General features: G+C 42.1%; 2 protein-coding genes across 4 annotated transcripts in view; one reads left to right on the top strand and one right to left on the bottom strand.

The window, feature by feature from the left end:
* The window catches only part of LOC121186883 (chloride channel protein 2-like), a 143,655-nt gene extending 127,944 nt beyond the window's left edge, over positions 1 to 15,711 (top strand). For all 3 annotated transcript variants that reach the window (XM_041045762.1, XM_041045759.1, XM_041045761.1), the window contains 4 exons: positions 2,938 to 2,976; positions 4,323 to 4,427; positions 9,333 to 9,419; positions 11,512 to 15,711. In XM_041045762.1, coding sequence (XP_040901696.1) covers positions 2,938 to 2,976; positions 4,323 to 4,427; positions 9,333 to 9,419; positions 11,512 to 11,706 — 426 coding nt within the window. In that variant the 3' untranslated portion in view covers positions 11,707 to 15,711. The remainder of the gene's footprint in view (positions 1 to 2,937; positions 2,977 to 4,322; positions 4,428 to 9,332; positions 9,420 to 11,511) is intronic.
* Positions 15,712 to 18,655: 2,944 nt separating this feature from the next.
* Positions 18,656 to 22,054, bottom strand: LOC121187655 (heat shock protein beta-7-like). The gene is made up of 3 exons (XM_041047001.1): positions 21,808 to 22,054; positions 19,994 to 20,154; positions 18,656 to 18,847 (listed from the first exon to the last, which is right to left on the bottom strand). Exons 1-3 carry the CDS (start codon positions 22,052 to 22,054, stop codon positions 18,656 to 18,658), a joined length of 600 nt encoding a protein of 199 aa, XP_040902935.1.
* Positions 22,055 to 23,020: the final 966 nt, after the last annotated feature.

Below are 23,020 nucleotides of genomic sequence, written 5' to 3'. Positions count from 1 at the left end.
ATCAGATACCCAGATAGGGCAGTAATAGAATGTGAAAGCAATAAGCAAAGCGAGCAGTGCCTGCACATGAGTGATAAGTAATTATTGTTGCAATGTTTCCCTATTGTATCATGTAGTGTGTGGTACAGGCAGCAGTTAGAGACACAACAGACATTAGTAAAATGAGCGTAAGCATGATGAGATAAACTTGATAGCGTCTTTTGTCATTGAAACAATTTAAAACAGAGGACAGAGAGCAGAGTGTCCTATGAATACAGGTATTAATGCTTCCCAGAGAATGTGTCCTAAAGACTTGAGTGATCCTCTAACTTGTCTTCCAGCTCCAACTGGAAGTTTTTATGGAAGTATCTTAGATCTCAGATTGATTCCAGTGAACTTTTTGTCAGAGACGTTCATGATCCTCAGAGGATGAAATGTAAAAATTCTGATCCTCTGACCCTTAGTCTAAAACCATCATCAGGACAGAATTACTATTTGTCCAGTACTTTGGTTTATGACTAAATAGTTGACATTCCCACAATCCTCAACTGTACTTTGTGTTAAACTGGGATGTTACGTTTTATGCCTGCTAAATATTAACATGACAGTGAGAAAACAGAACATGTTTTTTAAATGATATGGGCCCTGCTCAGCAAAGCTGGTGAAGTCTGTGCCAGAATTCCTTCTTTGCTCATCTGCACAAGGAATTTTCGCACAATACTGATGCAAGCCTCTCTGAGTTTAATGATGTACTTTTTTGTGGTTGGTTCATGAGTACTGTTCTGTCAGCACTTGTGGAGACACCCCTGTGAACACAGTGCATGAAGCAGTTCTAGTTTGCTGATAAAATTCAGCAGAATTTCCAGATGAGGAAACTGCAAAACAAGGGCACATCAAACCGAAACTTTCTTCATTGCTAAATACCACGAGGTGTAATGGACAAAATATTTTGTAATCTGGATGAACTGACCCTTTAAACCAGGGAGGTTAAGCCTTCCCTTCAGCTAAAATTGGAAGTGTAAAGAAAGCCTTACCACCACTCCATCCGTCCACTGAATAAAGAAGGGACTGTCCCAAAGAGGAGGCTCCTTTTTATCCAAACTTCCACAATCATAAAACTCTTTTCATTATATGCTTTAGATGACTACATAATCCTACAGTGTGTGTGTGTGTGTGTGTGTGTGTGTGTGTGTGTGTGTGTGTGTGTGTGTGTGTGTGTGTGTGTGTGTGTGTGTGTGTGTGTGTGTGTGTGTGTGTGTGTGTGTATGATGCACCAGTCTTTGCTGGTTGATTGTGTGTTGCCTGCTGACCCAGTCTTGGATGGTTGCCACTGATTGGGTGATCTGGTCGCTGGATTGAAGTAAAGATGGATCACTGCAGGAGGAGGGAGGGAAAGGAAGAGCAACGGACCTTTCTAATCTTTGTCTGGTCACAGAAACAGCACAGCAAGCAATACAGCTTCATCGGCCTATTGTCAGCACTCTGGAGTCCCACTGCCTCTCACATGCCTTTACACCCCCCCCCCCCCCCCCCCACACACACACACACACACTTGCACGCTCATTCAAACCTCATTTGAATATGCCCACACAGTTCCTCTGATTTCACTGTCAGTCACATGGAGACTCACAAAGTTTACTCTCTCCTCACACACACACACACACACACACTCTCCTGCTTCACTCGTGTATCCAGAAGCAGAGATTTGCTCCCTTAATAGAGCAGCTAATCTTTCTGAAAGCACCTATTTTGCATGCACAGTCCCACCTCTCTACCTCGCTCTCTGTCTGTGAGTCTCTCTCTTCCTCTGTCTCTTAAGAAGCCACCTTCTCCTGCAAACACACACACACATGCACGCACACATACCCACACACACACCCACACACACACACCCACACACACACACACACCTAAGTGATTTGATCTCCCCATCTCTCTTAAGTTTACATTTTACCCCTGGAACAACGGTGTGTATTGGTGACATTCAGAGTACCCTTATGTTGTGTGACAAGCAGAATGATCAGTGAGACAGCAGTGATAAAGTGCTGTAGGTATGTGTGTGTGTGTGTGTGTGTGTGTGTGTTTTGTCTCATCAACTCCAGGCACGTCTGGCCTTTGCTTGCATAATGCTACAGTAGGGCACCTTTTTCTACCCTGCGGCAACAGTTGCTAGGGTTACCGACAAGTCAGCCACCACAGCGATGAGGATAAATGAGCTCAGGGCTCCCATCAGCCCCTGGGTCACGCACACGCTCTGACTTTCTCTCTCTCTCTCTCTAACACACACACATACATGTTCTCCTGTGTTCAATCCTGAGAAAGTAAATACCTGTACTCAAGCACATGACTAAACACTCTGAAATCGTATTTCACAGTCTGTCACACACACACACACACACACACATACAGAGCTGCACACACACCCTGTGGTAACATTCTCACATTTCCATCACCCAGACCTCTGTAGAGTTCGTGTTGCTTCTCTGTGAAGCAGGGTTGCTAGTTTGACTCCAGCTTGTCAGACCTTGTCAGCTTGTCAGTTATGAGCCGTGAGCACTGAAGGCGCCGCAGATCCATCATTATAATGATCATCTGCTCCGACATCTCATATATCACATCCCCCGCACTCATTAAATGTACTGTAGTCGCTCTTTTAGTCACTCATTCCCTTTCTGCCCATCTGTCTCAACACAGCAGCATTGTATAACACTTATGATGTGATGCTTGGGTGATTATGTGTTTTCAGTGTGTCGTTTTACCTTCTGTGCACAGATGTAGTGGAGGGGGCACAGTTGAAATGTACAAATAAATGTTTATTGAGAAAATAACCAGCTCAACACTGTTTACTGTTTCATCACCACTCCTGTTGTCCACTTTGAGTTTCTTCATGTCTCTGTGTCCAGTGTCTGTGTCTGTGTTTTCTTCACTGACCGCTCTCATGTTCCTTCCCCTGTGCAGGATGATGGAGATATGGAGGACGACATGACCATCAGAGAGGTAAGACGGACAGTCAGTCACACGACAGATATAAACACACACACACACATTACAACCAATGAGAGGAGAGCAGCAGAGGGTCACAGGCTATCAGAGATGAGACTGTGTAGTTAATCCTTATACTCTTATGTCACTGTCACTCTGTCTTTAAGCTGTGAAAAAAAAGGAGACCAGTCTTATCTGAAATGCATGAGGTGGTGAAATATGCAATGCAATTTTATTTTGTTTACACATTTGATGTGTTCGTTTAAGTGTTTATTAAAGCATAACTACAATACTCTTACATTTCAGAAGTTAGAAATACATTTCATTACAACTTCAAGACAGTGTATGTGAGATTGAGTCAAAATAAACTCCCGTGTGTGTGCATGGAAATGAAGGAACATGTCACCCGGTGCATCAGTGTGGCTCACTGATGTTTCAGTGTTTCTTTTTTGATGGTTGGTTTTGGTCTTTCCCTGGGTTTAGTTGACAGTAAGAAAAAGATGAACCGTCTTTTCTCTTATAACTGATATCAAACACACTGGATTCTTGGTGTCAAACCTTTATTTGTCTAACTTGAACCTCAGCCTGCGCTCGGTGACATCACGCCCTGACAGTCTCTTGCTTTTCAGATTTCTCAATATCCCCAGACAGAAAGATTACCCTGGAGTCTTATATTTTTGGATATGACATCATTCATAATTCATCCATCAACAGCACCTCTCATTTCCTCTCTGTCAGCCGCACATTCCTCACACTTTCCACGTCCATCCCCTCTATTTTCCTCCCAGAGCCACTCGTCGTTCTCCTCTCATACGTCTGCCGTGCCATCGCTTCTCCTTGTCCGCTGTTCACCGCCCTCAGCGGCCCATCGTTGTAGGTCTCATGTGATTTATAGAGTCATTCAATGCATTGTCCGGTCCATTGATTGTCTATCAACGGGAGGTGATTTGTCAGGAGGTGGTAAGGGATTGTTTAAGGCCTTTGTCTTCTGATTGGTGACTGACACCAGACATAAAGACGTCGTCGTTTAACAGCACCTGTTACACACTCTGTCACTCCAAGTTTTATAGTCAGTAAAAAAAATAAATATTAGGCCAACAAAGCCAGGCTGTAACACAGGGAGTCACCATTTTATTTAAGATGAAAGTCAAGTAAGTGTCATCTACCTGTTGTATAGTTGAGTGTGATGCAGTTGATTTGATTACCTGTTTATTAATTGATCCGTGCACACTGATACACTGGCTGCTGAAAGTCCTTAAATGCTGCAAAGTCACTCATCTTTTGTTCCTTCGTCTTTTGTTGGCAAATCTTTATCGATGTGTAACTCCCATCGCTCGTCTCCCTCCTTCTGTGTTTTGCAGATTGCAGAGTGGGAGGAGAAGCAGCTTGATGAGCAGGTCAACTTCAACAACTGCAAGATCGACCCTGCCCCGTTCCAGCTGGTGGAGCGCACGTCGTTGCACAAGGTCTGATTGTGTGAACAGAGCTGTTGTTCAGCCTCTGTGTGTTTCTCTCAGACTGTGTGGTGTGTCAGGTTATCCACACTGATAAAACACTGACACCTCTCAGTTTGATTGATTGTGATTCCCGGTGCATCAGCACTTATTCACTGATTTAGGCAAAACAAGTTCATTTGTATAGCACCTCCCAAGGCCAAACAACAAGGTCATTCAAAGTGCTTCACGTAAGACATAAAAAGGCAATAAGACAAGATAGAAAAGAAACACCACTTTATAAAAACACATAAATAGAATTTAAGATATTAAAACAGAAAATAAAAATAAACCAAAGCTGAATAATACTAATAAAACAGGAGAGTACAAGTTACATCCCACCTTCAATGCAGTTTGAGATACAAATGAATATATGTCCTAAAATGTCCCAGTTTTAATTTCATAAAAGGCCATGACGTGAATCCTGATGTTTAAGTTTGTCAAAGTGATGGATAGAATGTCATGTTTCTGTAAAGGTAAAAAAAAAAACATTGCGTTTTTCTAACTCCTGATTTCTTACTCAGTGACTCAGTGGAACCACAGTCATTTGTAGGTATTATTATTTAAATCTGTGTGTCAGCAGTATAATAATAGTAAGACATTTAGTTGTTTTCCGTCATCTGCGATAGTGTGAAGATGAAGATGTGGAGCAGAAGAGGCCTGAGGATGGAGCCTGAGGGAACTCCACGTCATTTTGGTTTGCTCAGATGTGTAATTACAAATTGATTCAAAGCAGTCCCCCTATCCTCCTGTGACAAGGATTTACGCAACCACAGTTATGCTCTAAAAGTCAGCCAAGCAACAGCCAAGTTAGTTTAAGTTATGGTGTTTTTATACAGAGGTGAAACAGCTTATCGACACAGTAAAAAAAAAAAAAAAAAAAAAAAAAGATAGATTGTTAGGGAGTGTAACCCTTTAAACATGGTGCACCCAAATTAAAACTTATGGACAGCCTGGTTTAAACCTTTTCAGTGGGTTTGGACAGTTTTTAACAACTCATGAGTGTAATCCATCAACACATACGTTACATATTCATAAAACTTTTCTTACTACTAACAGTCCATGGACATTCTGTAGTGCTACTGCCCTGTGGGTGGAAGAGTGTGGGTGATGGAAGGTTAACAAAAGATACTGTGATTGGGAAAGTTATCAGTGACATTGTCAGCATTTTCATCTCAGAGGACGTTTCTGCTCCCAGTGGAAAAGTTTTCCAAACCTGATGTTATTGAAGTATCAGTGTGAGGCCAGCTTCAATCCCCAGTTCAAACAGAAACACTCGGACAGGGAACCTCCACCAGCTCCAATAAGGAACACACACACACTCAAGCCAAGTTTTTCCCCCACTGTGGGAAGGAGAAAGTGAAAGATCAGCATAATGAATGGAGCTCATCCTGGAAGAGCCAAACACATCTTACTGTTGAAACGCTCGCATCCCACCAAGCATGCACACAAACACAAACACACACACACACACACACACACACACACACACACACACACACTCACACTCACACTCACACACACACACACACACACACACACACACACACACACACACTGACTTTCTGGCTTGCCGGCAGCTGTGGCAGAGCCTAATGTCCTCCATTCATAATGCTACCTGCTCTACCTCACCCCACCTCACCTCCCTCCCTCTCTCTCTCTTGTCCTCTGGGCTCTGTGTGAATATTCTTTAAACATTTAAGAGAGGGATCCTGCACCAATCCATCTCGCTCCCCTCCCTCTGCTGCACACTGCCAAAAGCCAATACCACGCACAATCTCCTTCAGCATATTAAACACCTCCCTCCACCGCTGCTGGTGTTGTATACAGGCGTGTGCATGTGTGAAGCTATTCTTTCTGCATCTGGACCCTTCTCCTTTGCTCAGCCTCTCTGGATCTGTCTATGATTTATCCCATGCTGTTTACTTTTGTTGTTGTTGTTGTTGTTGTGTTTTTGTCTGTGGGCCCTTTTGTAACAGACAAATCTGTTTCATGGAATATTTACATAACAATATGTTTCCCTGGGTTTTGGCCCAGGGCCGCTGTCAGTTCATTTGAGGTAGCAGCTAACAGGACTCAAAGCAGCACACACGTCTAACATTTTGTTTTGATGACGGTGGTGGACAGCGCTGTCTCACATTTACATCCAAAATCTCCCATAGGTTTAAACCAAGTTGAGATCTGGTTATTGTGGAGGCCAGAGCATATGATTCCCATGATTTTCATACTCATTAAAATATGGTATATATAAATATGGAGTATGGAAACATCTGCACATCTGTATTTCTCCCAAGACATCTAGTCATGAAGGTAGTGTGGAGCTGATGTGCCCAGATCTCTGTCTCTTAGATTTCTACTTTAAGTCACATACATTTGAGGATAATAGAATGTCATTTGTGGCACCCAAAACATTGAAGATTGCATTTAAAAATTCAGAAGCAACTTTTCTTTCTTCGTGCTACAGTAGCACCATAGCAAACACCACTGTGGCCTTCATTTGAAGGTAGTTCAAATAAAAGATTCTGACAGTGTGCACTGTGCCCATTATTCAGAGCGACAGTTCCATTGTTTGAGGTAAGGGACAATGAAACAGCTAGCTTAGTCCAAAGTAACAAAAAACATCAACCAGAAATCGCAAAGGCTCAATAACTAACATGTTCAGGAATGGTTTGAGAAACATGACATAGAGCTTGGGGTCTTGATTTGGTCCCCTGATCTCAATCCGATAGAGGATCTGTGGGATGTACTAGAAAAACAATACTGATCCATGGAGGCCACACATCACAACTTACAGGACTTATAGAATCTGATGTTAATGTCTTGGTGCCTGATACCACAGGACACCTTCAGAGGTCTTGTAGAGTCCATGTCTTGGCGGGTCAGGGCTGGTGGTTTTAATGCTGTAGCTGATCAGCGTGTTTTTGGTAAGTTGGGTGAACTGACCCAACTTACAGGATCCTTTTTTAGATTTCAGTGTGTAGTGGACATATAGTGGAGATTATCTGTAATTTCTGATACTGGCAATGCTTCTCCAAATTAAGACCACATTTCCCATAATCCTCATTCAGTTGTGTCACAGGTTTTCACTTTGTAACACCAAACGTGCGTTCAGAGTAAAATGTAGTGCAGAAGTTGAAATCTGTTGGTCTGTCGCTTGTTTGTTGAGCAGCTGTATTGTCTCAAATTCCAGTGCTGGTGATTAGTTGATTCTAAAACACTATTAACAGCAGGTTTAATCAGTGAATAGCAGCTAAAACGGATGTTAATGGGTTGAATTGGAGATGAGCTGACACTGTCCCCAGAGAGGCTACAATATCCTCCTGTGGGGCAACTCTGTGGCAGATTACATTACAGCTGGCCCTTGCCTAAAAAACATTTAACAATCTTTTCCTTGGCACAGCTTCCATTTGCTTGGCACAATGGGATCAATTTCAGATGTCCCAAATGCCTACTCTGGCTAAAGCAGAGAGTCCCATTAAACACTAAAAGGGTCTAGAACAAAAAGTCCAGTTGGCATCAGTCCTGTAACCTTTCCGATCCTCCACTGAAGTTTTTGACCTCTCCTTCTTTTTGCCTTACCCACTTTGCCCACCGTAACTCGAGTGGTGAAGATAAGATTAAATGAAACTTTAATGATTCCTCTGGGGAAACTGAGTAATTGCATCAGTAAATACAGTACTAAAAGCGTAGTGAGTATAAATAGAGTGAAACGGGGTCATTGGAACGTACAGAACCTACATTTTCGACACTATAAAAGTTGAAAAACAAAGTAAAAATGTAAGAGTGAAGACATGAACGGCACTAATAACACATAATGACAGCCTCAGCATTCACAGAACATTTTAGCATTGTTGTTTTTGTTATTCCACAGAAATGAGTCATAATGTTGTTTAGAGACAAAGAATCACTTGAATACAGCCACAAAAAGGTTACATAAAACCGTTTGACAGCTGGCAGGCGTCTGCTTTTAACCATCTTAGACTGACACAAAAGGTTATTTAACTGGAATTTTTTTTTTTTTGGAGTTGCCAGTTTATGGTCTGTAACTATACTCATGTAAATGATGGAAATTGCTTTTGCACTGTTATTAGAAATTGGTCTTGGCATTTACACCCCTTTTATACAAGAGAGTGCACTTTAACGTCTTCAAGCGGCATTTGACCCAATTCATGAGGCAGCTGTCACAGGTTAATGTGTGGTCATCACATTCAGAGGCTCCAGTCTGCAGCTGGAGTCTGTCCATCAGTATCATACCTTGAAGATCCCTTTTCGTTTGATGTGTTTTTTCCACACGTTTTTAATAAAAAAAAAACATCCTTTCTCTTAATGAAATATCCAAATCTATGAATCTTTAAAAATTAAAAATGTAAAAGGTTGTGGTTGTGGTCTATAGCACTTTAGACCAAACAGGTGTGGACTGTTATGTGATGCACCAAAGTCTGATTGGCTGTTAAACCAGTCGTTTGTGTTTGTTCTTTGTGAATAAATTTCTTGCCCTTATAAAAACCTTCTTCCTAACCAGATGGTTTCTTCTAGCCATGTCGGCAGGTTAACAAAGGCTCTTCTGTCCACGATCTGCTGCAGTCTTTTCCTTTATGATGAGAGCACACAGTCACTGTCAGTCACAGCGAGAACACTCTCAAAGTTCTGCTGTCACATTTCCCAAAGTGATTGTATCCCATTTAGTTGAATATTTGACTAGTTGAATGAATCCATTGTGAATGAAGTTGTCGTTGTTGGATAATTAAAGTCAGTGGTGCATTTCCCTAACTGAGCCTCATTTTCGATTTAAGGCAGGAACCCAGCACTTTATTGTCTCTGTTTTGTTTTTTTTCACTGTTTTTACTGTTTCTAACCACCTCTCCTCCTCTCCTACAGACCCACACCATCTTCTCCCTGCTGGGCCTCGACCACGCCTACGTCACCAGCATTGGACGCCTCATCGGGGTGGTTTCCCTCAAAGAAGTAAGAGTCTTCTTGGGGTGTTTGTCTTCTTTGGTGTATTCTTTTAGTATTTTCAGATAATCACGGTACATCTTTATTCACTTCACTTCATCAGGTGTTTAAGGTCTTCATATCTTTTTGAACCAAAACTTGAATCCAAATTCATTTTTCATGAATTTCTTGGTCCCAGCCTCATGTAAACAGTCGTGACTGTCATCGTTTACAGAGGCAGCATATTCACCGCTTTTGTCACAGTAAAATCACTGTCAGTGTCATCAGGAGCGCTGTCACTGTGCTGTACATACACACACAGACTTTTCAATCAGCACTGATTCCTCGTCCCTCTGCCTGTTATGTACTGTGACAGACAAAAGGCTGCTTAATATTGCTGTCTCTTTCTGTTGTCTCTCTGTCTGTTCTCTGCTTCCCTCCCTCTCCTTCCATCTGTACTGCCTCACAAACAACTGAAAACCCCTCGCTTTTTGTGAATTGGCCAGGAAGTGGCGAGAGGATTGTTGCTAAGTGCAGTGCCGCTTGCCTGTCCCTGACATTTAGTCTTTTTTGTTCTGCGTTCTACCAGCAGACAAAAAAAAAAAAAAAAAAAAACAGAAAAAACCCAGCCAAGGCTGATAAAGCCCAGCCTCTCCCAGTCTGCCCGTCTGTCACACAGACACGCTGTTATATTACAGCCTCTCTGGTCCGTACGAAAGAGAGCAGTGATAGGGTTGTTTGTGTGCCTGATTATAGTGCATTATTTCCACCCTGCAGCATTCAGACATTATTCTTTTCAGTGCTGTCCACGGGATCTGTAGCACCCACATCCTTCACCCTATCAGACAAATGACAAACTTGGCCTGATCAAACAGAAAATTCAATAATATTCTTGCACACAAAGAGCAATGAGAGATGGGATGAAAGAGACCGTAAAGTATCGCAACAAACTCTCACACCGTTCCAAAGTGTTCAGGAGACTGAATAACGGGTAATTACTTCAGTTATTTCAGTGATTTCCCTTTTATGTTTTGCTCTCTACGGTCATGGATAAATGGTTGAAATAGTTATCTGAGGACATACCTCTTGTGTCTCTTATGTGTTGCTGATATATACAGTTCAGTGTTGGAAGCTCTGTGGTTGGTGCTCGCAAAGCCACAAAAATGCTTTCAGACAGTACAGAACTGATGCTGGCAATATGGTGGCAGAGGGAGCTGCAGAGATTAATAAATGTGCAGTCATTTCCCCCTCTCCTTTCGCTTCTCCTCTCATTCTGTAATGTGTTTCAGCAAACAGCAGTAAAAGTCAAAGTCACTCTGACCTCACTTTCCAGCGCACACCGCCCTCTGACCATGAGATTTCCCTCCATTACATTTTGGAAAAGCGATTCCAGTTCAAAAAGAGAAAATGACCTGTCTCACACTGTAAACCACTGACATGATCTTACACGGCAGAGCAAGGCCAGTGCAGTGTCAGGGTTAGCAGTTCCATTTCCACCGGGGGGGCCACCGTGGCCAAAACTGTATGCAGCAGAGGATAATACAGCACTGTGCGTAGGTCATTATACAGAGCAGCACATTTTATATCTTAAACTGGAGAGTGGAAAGTGTATAAATCCAGATTATTAAAAGCAAACATTCTGTCAGTGGTGTGAGGTAAGTGCACCTTTTTGTCTTGTTTGACAAATTTGACAGGACTGGGTGTCAGTACCCCTTTAGACCCCACATGTTTAGGATTTTTAAACTTTGGATATTCTTTACTTCTAGTGCCAGGGCAGCATTACAAAAAAAAAAAAAGATGTGGCAGAAAGCAGTGTCACCTTTTATAGTGGTGGGAGATAAAATTACCCATTACCCCATTAGCCATTTTTTTTTTTTGGGGGGGGGGGGGGTACTAAAGCAGAAATGATATTTTCCATATTCATGTGGCCACAAACGTCCGCATGGCATACATTTTCTCATCTGCTCATGTCTGTGGGGGTCCATGCAGACAAACATGTTAACATGAGTATGCACAGGTCCAATTTAGTGTAAACACAGCTGCAGCCACTTTGCTGGGGTATTACCTGAATGAGTATCTGAGCTAAGGTTCTCTTCTAACTGGCTTGTCTTTCTTCATCCAGCTTCGCAAGGCCATCGAGGGCTCTGTGACGGTGAAAGGTGTGAAGGTGCGTCCTCCTCTGGCCAGCTTCCGGGACAGTGGCACCAGCAGCAGTGAGAACGAAGCCACAGAGCTCCACAAGCTGTGGGACCGCCACAAGAGCATGTCGCTGCCCCGCGAACACACCCCCTCTGAATCTGATGAGAAATCCCAGTGAGGGGAAGCAGAGGAGGAGGGGAAGGAGGAAGAAGAAGAGCAGGTGGAGGAAGAGGAGGAGGAGGAGGAGGAGTGAGGCATTGAGGTCTTTTATCCCCCCCAAAGCCACAAACATGCAAAAATCCTCAGGGCTTAGGATCAATATTTAATTCTGGAAAGAGTTCTACTGCTACACCAGCCTCCTCTCAACTCCTCATCTACTCCTCTCTCTCCCCCTCCACCATCACTCTGCTTCATGGACCACCCAGTACTTTCTCCTGGAGCCTTGCACTGACCAAGCCAGACACTCCACAGGAGGGTGGAACACAACTCGACCTGTGCCCTGCTCTCCGTTTTCCCTCGGGAACCCACAGCAGAGCGAATGTGGATTAGGGAGGGGGAAAAAAATGCTCGTTGGTCGAAACCAACAAGGGACTGGGAATAGGCTGAAATCTTTTTTTTCTAAAAAGGGATTTTTTTTTTTTTTTTTTTTTAAGCAGACTTTGTTTAGCTCATGTATCCTTAGAGTTCAGATCAAAGTTTGGACATGCAAGAGTTATCTTTTGAACGAGTCTTCCACTTGAGCAGAGAAATCCAGCAATGATGACAAGGAAGAATAACGTATGTGTGTACTGTAAGTGTGAATGAAAAATGTGAGGGCATGACGAAGGAAGTAGCAAACGACTATTTCTTACACAAATTTTTTATTGCCTTTAGAGTACATTTCAGTCTTTGTTTTCCAGCTTGAATAATTTAATTTCTGACTGATCAGGTGGTCTGGGTTTAACTGGAATTAGCCAAGGCGCCATTTCTTTGTAAAAACAAATTAAGGTTTGACCCACTGTCAAGCATTGGACTCACATAGGGACAGATGCCTTAGTTTCCTGTATTTTCATTATTCCCCTTCTCCTTGCTGTTGTCATCTCATCTCATCAGTACGAGTCTTAATGGTCAGGTTGAGAGTACAGTCTATGCAAGCAGACATGCCTGTAGGCAGCGGCGGAAGCACCTGTAGCCCTTTTCATAATGTACACACTCCTTTCATACCGTAGCTACAGCCTCGTATCACAAAGACACATAGAAACACACACAAAGATTCTGCGGCGATGCACTCCGAGAGTGGAGGTTTTCTGCTTATCTAAATATAGCTCTTAATAACTGTTCAGAGAAGGTTGGTTGGGGCGGATGGAGAGCGCAGGAAGCGAGGGAGGGAGGGAGGGAGGGAGGGAAGGAGGAAGAGCAGGGAGCAAATGGATGGCTGAAAGAATGAAGACATCATTGCCTAACCAGCTGCTCCGGGCCCTCTCATCAATCTGCCTTTGATCGCAGTGTTAGCTAACCTCCATTGCTATTGGAGACACAGACCACCACCACCGCCGCCGCCACCACCCACCAGCTGTATGATGTAATGGTCCAGGGCTGAGGCAGACTCTGGTCTCAACATGTATAACAGAACTACAAGACAATATGTGTGAGCAGAATTAGCTCGATTAATGTAGACCAGCAGCCTGAGAGCACTGAAGCGCGATCCAGTGAGATGAACTGGTGCAAAGACACAAAAAGGAAATCCATAACTGACCAACAGGCCTGATTCAGAAATGCAGTTTGACCATTTAAAACTCACTCAGTTGACCAGGCAAACTCATTACCGCACAAAATTAACACTCCGGCTTCTAGCTCATCATGAATGACCGATAAACCAGGAACTTGAGCCATTCATATTCTGATGCCAGCATGGTTTCAGACTCAGAAGCAGCCTCACATGACAGATAACGTATCAGTACAGTGTATTTAAAAATTCATGTCTGCTATAATGCTTCAGGCTTGTCAGCGTGCTCTCTGCTCATCGACAGAAAAACATTGATTTGTTTACCCTTCCCTCCATCCCTCCATCTTTTCCACTTCCACTTCCATTTTTTTTTAAATTAACTTGGCTACTGACCCCAAATACTGTTTGTGTGTATTATATATATATAATTTTTTTTTTTTTTTGGACCAGGCAAGGATGCCCTCTACTCCCCACAGACTTTACGCTACTGTTTTGATGCCTTAAAAACTCACTCATGTACCCAGCTTCGTTGTCCTTTTCAGCATATGATGCATTGCATGGATTTTACATTTGATGGTGTTTTGTTACACACCACTGAAAGTAAAATACGGAGAAATAGCATGGCTCTGCATGAGAGTGTGCATGGTGATTTGTTTTACGGGATCAAAATGTACAAAAAAAAACAAAAAACTAAAGCTTGACAGAAATGAAAACTGGACAGGTGAATGACATTGTCTTATACTTACCATCCTGTGCCTGTGCGCATATGTATCCTTACACTGTCTTATTTTATACCTATACCATCTGATTATTTCACTTTGATTGGCATCTTCATTCATCCAATGAGCTTTATCTGTTGCCTGATTTAAACTGGGGATGGGTTCTTAGGGTTAGCAAAGTTATACGTACAGATTAATATATTTAACATCATTCCTGTAATATAAAATCATAATTTAATGTCTTAACCAATCTGAAATGGTCGACTATTCTCTTTTTTGAAAGAGATTTTGAGGCTTGTCATGTTTGTTGTATTTTTTTCCACATTTGATGATTTTTTTAAATGTTGATTTTCATTCTGGCCTTTATGATTGTTTGTTTTGTTTTGTTTTTTGACATGTCTGAAACATTTCTACGAAGACACTCATTTCTAAAGTGGAAATAACACTACCGGGGTGAAGGCCCATAAGGGCTGCCTTATAGGAAAACAGAAGAAGTGTAATTGTGAGGCCAGGAGAAGCTGCACATTGAAGGGTCCAGCACATGGTGTGTTAGCGACACGTTCATTCCACAAGTGCCTGCATCGGCTCCTCCTCTTCATCAGCACGAATAAGCAACCGGCACCAAAGTGTTTGGTTCTGGTTTTCTAGTCATACGCACGTAGACGAGGCACTTTTCACGCACACATCCGTACGAATCTGGAAGCAGGGTTGATGATGTGTCTGCACGGTGTGTAATTATCACCATGGCAACCCGTTGTCATTGCTGCACCAGTGCCTACCCTGCCTCCCACACCCCCACACTCCTACAACCCTGACCCCCACCCGTCCACCCCGGGGACTGACCGAGATCCACTCGTCTGATTTGGTTCTGTTCATTTGTTTGTGCTTCTTCGATCTTCATTGTTCTTCCTTCTACCAGAGCCTTCCCTCCGCGGGCTTTCAGAATTTTTCATTTCATTTGCTACCAGACAGATATAGGCCGAGGTAGATGCATATTTATTAGTCTGTATTAATCAAAAGTAGAAGTTCAGTTTTTTTTTCCATTCTTTTTATGGATGATCTACTTGTTGGTAATCAATTTGTGCAATAACGGTTGTTCATCTCACTTTGTAACCCACTTTTAATTGATGACATGAATGCAAGATAACCTTATTTTTGTAAAGAAACCTGAAAAGTGTAAAAAGATGTATGTATATGAGGAGAACTGATGCTCACACAGGAGCTTGAGTGTGATAAAGTGATGTTTGGTTTAAGGGGAAGGTTTCCCAGAAGCCTCGGTAAAAGCTGTCAGAATCTCAGTCGAGTCAGCATTGAAATATTTAAGACACGGCTTGCACCTTTAGGTGTTCGGTTCAAGCAGAAGAATGGCTTTGACTCCTCATTTTGGCTCTGGGAAACCTTCTCTGTCTGGTCTGAAAAGGCTCTCTGGTGGATCCTGCTGCATGGACCGGCGCTCTCGTACAAGAACCCCGTAAACACTGATGCCGGATCAGTTTTACCAGACTCCCCTCTCTAAGCTCTCCTTCAGTCTGAGGGGCTAAGATAAAACCTGATCCTCACATCAGCTGTTGAGGGTTATCTCTTATCCAATCCTTAGGGCTCTTAGGGACTATACATTGTACATATTAGCGGCCTCCGCTACGGCAAACCACAAGGCCGAACCAGACAGAGCTGAACAAAACCCAGAGCTATTTTTCACACAGAAAAATGAAACATTGTTTTGTATATCAGGGATGAATAAATGAGATTTTAACAAGTATATTTTGTTGAAGATTGCTTTCTCCCAGGCTTTGTGTTATTCTGCAGCTGTGCTTTCTTTCCCGTCGCTCCTCTTCTTTCCCCTCAGCAGCAGCTGGAAAACACCTGGAGCGGTGTTTTTGTCCTCTGCTGATAACTCCCAGCGGGGAGCCACACACAGTAATACCACAACAAGGTTCAAATTAGTTCAGTTTGCCCCCCAAGTCTTTTTATAGCACCAAGTGCCAAAGCCTTTATACAAGCAGAAGTGTTAAAACTAACCCAGAGACTAAACTTTAAGCTCCACACGCACTCATAAGGTACAGTGAAATGTTTTCTTGAAGCTGACAGCTGTGTGTAACACTGGTAACACAACATCATTCACCACTTACCTGTGTGTTTTTAGGTTGTGTTGAAAGGCTGGTTTGAAGATTTTGGAGCGTTTCCCTGTGCAGACTCTGATCATCAAAGCCAGATGTGGCATATTGATGGGAATGTGAAGATGTAAAATATGCACCTTCAAAGTCCGGATCCTCTGGTCCCATCAAGGCCTGTCCTCCAGCCTCCTTTAGCCCTTATTTTTAGAACGCAGCCAATACATTCATATAGGATGGATGGTAGAAACAGCAAAGATGCTTACAACTTTTGGACAATTGATGGTTGTATGATTGCTGGGTCGGTTGTGTGATGGTCAAATAAGAGCGTTGATCATTGACTACACAACAGTAAAGGTAAAAGCTTTTGAATTTGCCCCCCATTTATTCTGTAATCCACTCTAATCTAATTACCAGTTAATAACAGTATAATGATGTGACACACAACCAGGTTATTAACCTGTGTGTGTGTGTGTACACAGAGACAGAAAAGTCAAGAATGAGTTAGAACAAAAAGACAAAACTCTGTGAGGGTTTGCTCTCTGTGCAGTATCACCATTTATTAAACACAACTGCAGGCGCTCGTCTGTATTGGGATGAATGAGGTTATACACACTTAAGTGGCACTGAACCCTGTTGAGCAGAGTGCTATCATTCCCTGAATATTAAATAAAGGTGTCACTAGAGAAGGTCTTCCTGACTCCCAGTCACTGCTACAGTGTGGGAAGTGCTTGTCTCACTTGGAGACTGATTGATGTAATCGCTGGTAAGAGGTGCAGACAGGCCTCTGGAGACAATCACACTCTGTTCTCAGAGTGTGTGTGTGTGTGTGTGTGTGTGTGTGTGTGTGTGTGTGTGTGTGTGTCTGTCTGTCTGTCTGTCTGTCTGTCTGTCTGTCTGTCTTCATCAGGGCTATCTCCTAACATAGACAGACAGACTCCGCCAAAGTACAGTAAGAGCGTGTTTTTTGCAGTCAGGTGCTGTGCAGTTCTGCAGGGGGATGTTAACTGGTTAAACCTATTAGCTCTTATTATTGCTATTATCATGAGCTAACAATAGAATTATTACTAGCAGGAGGGTGTTTATGTTACAAATGTTGGGCTCACTGGGGGAATTAACATTCAGAGTCAGTTAGGATTTAGGGCAATTAGGTTACGACTCATTTAGCAAAGCAATTTTAGTATCAAACAACAATTCTCATTTCTTTTAGGAACATTACAGAGACATTTTACTTGATTACTTTACCACTTTACCAAGTTAACTGCTGACGGCTCTCGAGTCATTTGTTTTGTTGTACCTGTTTAGACTACCTGTTTATTGCCATCTATTTTTATAACCAATAGGAATAAAGACCAACATTAAAATTTTAGTTTAAAATACTGTAAAAAAAAATACTCACTGATGCATTATTTATTCCATCTGTCTATGTTGAAAGCTGCACTAATCAATATTTATATATTAACAATGGATCAAATGACGGTGTCACGTGAAAAGGCTTCAACCATGGTGACGAACTATCACCATACTCTGCAGAGATATTCATCCTCTGTAACTGATTCTGCTGCCTCCAAGTGGCCAAAACATCTATTAAATCAATGAATGCAGCTTTAAGTTATCATGTTAGTGCATAAGGATAAACCAACACATACAGAAATGTACACATACAGTGTGAGCTCGAATCTCCTGACTTAAAATAGAGAACTTTTCCGATCTAGCACATTCACTGGGAGTGTTGGACTGTGCTTAAAGCATGAACTGATGCTCTCTGGTTGGATCTAGGGTCTGACAACTGGACTCTTCCAGTCTGTGGCTCCTCTGTGACCTCTGATCAGTAATGGAAAAGATCACATTAAACGAAAAAGTGAATTATAGATTTCTTTGTTTATTCAATGTGTAAGAAAAATCAAAGTAGGTGGTTTGGAGTAGTTGTACAAACTATGACATATATTATGAATTAACAAGATGAACATGAAAAAAGCAGATAAAATAAAAAGTGTGACTCAGTGAGCTCAACTCCAAACTTTCACAGGGTTTAAGTCTATGTGCACGTCACAGCAAAAAAAATTAAAGCCACTGTGTGGGATTTGAAAATATCGGACTCTGGCAAACCTGTGTCAGATATTTACCTACAACAAAACCCTTCAACCCTTCACTAACTAAACTTACAGATTTTTTTTTTTTAGATTAAAACTTTCTCTCCTGTCTATCAACCACAACACTGTGTCTTCATACACTTCTCAATCTGCCAGACAGATTTACAGCAAATGATGTTATCAGGATGTTGATAAAGGGAAAACGACAAAATGATGCTTGACAAAAGGTCAAGGGGTCACCATCATGGACATAAATTAAAAAAAATAATAATATTAATATTAAGTGTCATGGCGACGTGTCCCGACAGTTGTTGAGATATTTCACTCAAAGCGTGGGCTGAACAGATGGACGAACATGGAGGACAAAAACATCTTGTCATTCACAGTTAATTTATTTAAATTCTAACACCGTTATTGACTAAATGTAACTCACTGACAGCACTAACATAAAGTGATAATATTAAAACAGATACCATGAGAAGCGCTATGAGGCCACAAGTCAAAGATGAGCTTCACTGCGATATGTGGATACACCCAGGGGCTCCAGCCCACCCAACGTTGTGGTCCGACGGACGCTCACTACCAGGGTACCATCAGGGTTAAAGGTCCCACTGACCGACAGGGGGTCCATATCCTCCGGGAACAGGGACTTATGGGTGAATGTGTCACTAACGCTTCCATCATCCAATACCTGAAACATATAGACTGAAAGTTAGAGAAGGCGGAGCTGTGGACAGACGGATTGATCTGGGAAAGCTGTTGGAAAGAGGCAGACGGGGAGGGAAAGATGACGAAAAGAAAGGTCATCGAGCAAAAGGAGAAAGTGAGAAGAGCAACAGGGCCAAGGAAGGCGTAAGGGTGAGAAGAGAGGGTGAGAAGACAGGGTGAGAACCAGTGAAAAAGAGAGAGGCGAGGCGGTCAGAGCTGCTCAGCTGGTGGAGAGCGAAAAAAACAAGGGAAGAGGAGGAGAGGGCAACGGAAATGAACACTGACTAGTTCTCTCTGAAGACTTTTTCTTTGCTGTTACAGGCCTTTGAGGCGAGCTGAGCGGTTAGGAATTTTTGCCAATTTGTCTGCTGACCCCCGTTAAAATGATCTTCCTGCACCAAAGCAGAAGCATTCCCCCGTTGCTCTTCCACTCTCTCACCTTTTAAACATGATTAACATCAAACTCCAAGGGAAGAGAAAAACAGAGAGCAGAACACAGACAGCAAGCAAGCAGCAGCTTTTCTACAGATCAACATGTCTGACTCTGACGTGATGGATAGGTTGCAGTTTGTTGGTTATATATTTATATATTAATTTAGAATTTATGATCGATCAGTACTCCACTTGTTTATTAGAAAATCCTGTTTTATCAATATGTGCAGACGTATGGGGCGGTGCTTTGAGCATATAACTGTTTGGCTTTTTTGCTGATTAACTGATGATTCATTTATGTTCAAAATGTTATCAAATTGTTTTCTGACAATCGACTGACTAAAGTGTTTTGGAAATAACATGACACCCTTTATACGTGCATTTATCTGAAATGCAGATATTTAACTGAAAACGGTCACATTTAAAGATGTTGAGTGCTGTTAAAGCTGCAGATCAATCCAAACTTCAAAACACAACTCACTCACCTCAAAACTGTGTCAGTCAAACAGCAGACATGAGTAAGTTCATGCGATAACCTCTGATTCATTCCCACAGTCTTACATGAATGTGATAATTGGGGTGTGACTGTGCACACGTGCATGAAAACACACATGAACCATGTTCACATATGCTCTGCTAGCTCCCTCACACAATCATACGTACAAAAAAACACCTCTGCTAATTTATACTCACACACCTTCTGGGCATGAATGACAACATGGTGTTTGTAGGCCATCACCACTATGTCATGTGGCTCAAACTGGCTGACGTCAGCAGACATGAAGTAGCTGTCTCCCTGACAACGCACCCCGCCGCCTGCACTGCTCTGACGGCCTGTCACAGCGCCACCCACAGGAGCTGCAGAGGAAAAACACATGACAGGACACACAGGTTTGAGAGAACATATAGAGCGGTGATTTTTAGATGGCTGGTTTAACACTGCAACTCATGGAGTGGATATCTGAGACCACTGTCACATTTGGGACCCCACTGTACATACAGCAATACAAATAATACAATTAATGGAATGTTATAGGAATATTAATGATAACATTGAGAAGCATTTTATAGAGAGCTTAAGAGAGGTGTGATGGCACACTGACTGAAAGACGAGGGACTGTCATAAAATGTGCCATGAAAAGTGGCACTGTGAAACAGTATGTGATCTGAAATTATACAACCTTAATACACTGTTATTATGAAAATAAGAATGATAAAACATTTCATGATTGTTAGTTTTCTTAAATTATTTCATCACACAAACTACACACATGTTGTTTTATTTTATGGAGATCATTAATATAATTTCTGTACTTCATTGTGTCTTATTTATTTGATATTGAACAGCTTCAGATGCCATATATGAGGTGTTTTTTGTATTTTATGTTCAGACAAAGGTCAGCACAAAGGTCATTAAAGGTCAGAAGAGACTGAAGTTTCTGTTCAGGCTGTAAAGGCGTTTTTAAAAAATACCAATCTTTACTAAAGAAGAGACTCAGAGCATCAAACAGTAGTTAATCTTCTTTTTTATTGGATTTGATATTTTGTGAAATTTTAAGAGCCATCGTCAGTTCTCATGTTATTTTTAAACAGTGCTGACATACTTAGGTAATCCAAATGGGTCAGTGAAATTAAAATGACTAGTAGTTATGCTTTAATCTGCCTGTAGTGTCACACCTGTAATAAACCTTTTTTACTGCTTTCTACTGCAGCAGAACTGTTTTAACACTTCATATTAAGACTATAAAAGCTTCTATGTTTTATATCAGCACTCCACCCTTTCTTTTTCTTTTTCCTCTAGCTATTAGTTTTTTATGTGGCCCAGTAGACAGTGTCTGGAGTCATGCAGTCTCTTTTTCCTCACAGTACACAGAAGCTCTTATGGCTGTGGGGGGTATTTTTCTTCTCTGTGGCGTTTTTCTTTCAGTCAACCCACCACTGTAATGTGAGATACTTATTCTTCTTTCCCACTGGTGGAGAAAAATAAATGAAAATGACTCTACGCTGTACCTGTTGCCAAGGTGCCATGAGCAAGGCACCAACACTGCAATTGGTATCAAACTGTTAATGGAACAATTTCACATTATAATAACAAAAAAAGGTCTAACATCACCTTTTTTTTTCTAAATACTATACTAAGGAAACGCCCTCAACAACTACAAAGGTGTTAACGCCCTCATGATAAGGTAAATACCTGGATTCTCCACCAGTCAGCTGGACCTGAAGAAGCCTTTTGGGTGAGAGGTGAAACATCTTCAAGACCCTCAAGCAAGTCCAGTTGTCTTAGTATAGCATTTAGAAATACCACGACCTGGATGACTAAGAATCTTCACAGGCAATGTTAGCTTACATGGAATTAACTAGCTTGCTATAAAGCTGATCTAATCTGCCAGTTGCTGTCATTTCAGCCGGCAGAAGGGATGGTCACCAGCTGGAGAAGAAACCCATGCTTTTGACTACATCTGTCTGAAATTAAGGATGCAAGATGTAGTGAACCGTCTCATCCCTTACCAGTGTGCCCATAGGACGATCTGTTCTGCCTGCTGAAGGGGGCCAAGCAGCTGTGTCCCTTGGGACCCTCTTCTCCAAATAGACTGGAATGATCAGCAGAGTCAAGAAACGGCTCAAAGAGGGGGTCCAAACAGTCTGATGATCCACCTAATGAACCTTCTGACCGATAGGAGCTGGAGGTGCTGTAACGTGACGATGAGCAGTAGGATGAGGAAGATCTGCGGCTGGACGATGTCAGAGATGCCATAACAGAGGATATGTAGTTTCCTTTCACACTTGCACACACAGCTTGAAAACACACTCCCACTCTTTACGCAAGCAAGCCTTTGAAAACAAGACCTTTTTTTCAAATACGATTTCTTCTCCTAAGAAAAAACACTGACAGAAAAGAATCAAAGAAGCGGGTTACCAAAAGCTATTAACCTCTCACTCACTGTCCAGGGGTTTTTGTTGTGGGTTTTTATAAAGTCCTGGTGCATTGTGGGTCAGTAGAGCACAGTATGGGCTCTGTATTGTGTTCTCCATAAATGGCAGCTTGTCCAACCACTGGAGCCAAGAATGTAACGGACAAACTGATAGGGAGTGAAGACCCCCCCTCTTATTCACACACACACACACACACACAATAGAGATAAGGCTGAAGGGGGGCCTCTTGGAGATGCTTCTGGCATGTGGTCAGAAATAGCAAAGTGGTGTAGTGGTCAGGTCCGTTAGACTGACCCTCCACACAATGTGAACACTTTATCAATAATGCAAGAGAAAATTTAGGTTCTGCTTTCCTGCTAATGGAATAGCAGATACAGTACACTCTAAAGTTCCCATCTGAAATGCAGAGTACTTCCTGAGTGAACAGATTCAAGGCCAAAATCACAAAAATTAAACGTTGTTTTAATCTGGCAAAAAAAAAAAAAACCCCAACAACATAAAAACGTAAATGCAGCACAGGCTGACCTTTACATTTCTACTTTAAAAGCTTTAATTGTAGTGACATTTTCCCTGTGGACAACACAAGTTGTCCTCCAAGCACTGTTGCATGTCAACCATGACATTCAAGACTGTCATTAGTAGTGCGGGGTGTAGCACCGCACACTATTGTTACTCTTTTCTCTTTTCTTACACCTAGAATTTCGGTGTGCTGGTATTTCGGTAGGATTTACGTTTTGAGTCGCTCTCAACTGCTCCACTGACTCCAGTGTAAAGCAGAAAATACCCT

This window comes from Toxotes jaculatrix, chromosome 9 (assembly GCF_017976425.1).
Source record: "Toxotes jaculatrix isolate fToxJac2 chromosome 9, fToxJac2.pri, whole genome shotgun sequence".
In the NCBI taxonomy this organism is placed as follows: domain Eukaryota; kingdom Metazoa; phylum Chordata; class Actinopteri; family Toxotidae; genus Toxotes; species Toxotes jaculatrix.
The sequence above is the reverse complement of the archived record's forward strand: the minus strand, read 5'-3'. Positions and strand labels throughout refer to the sequence as shown.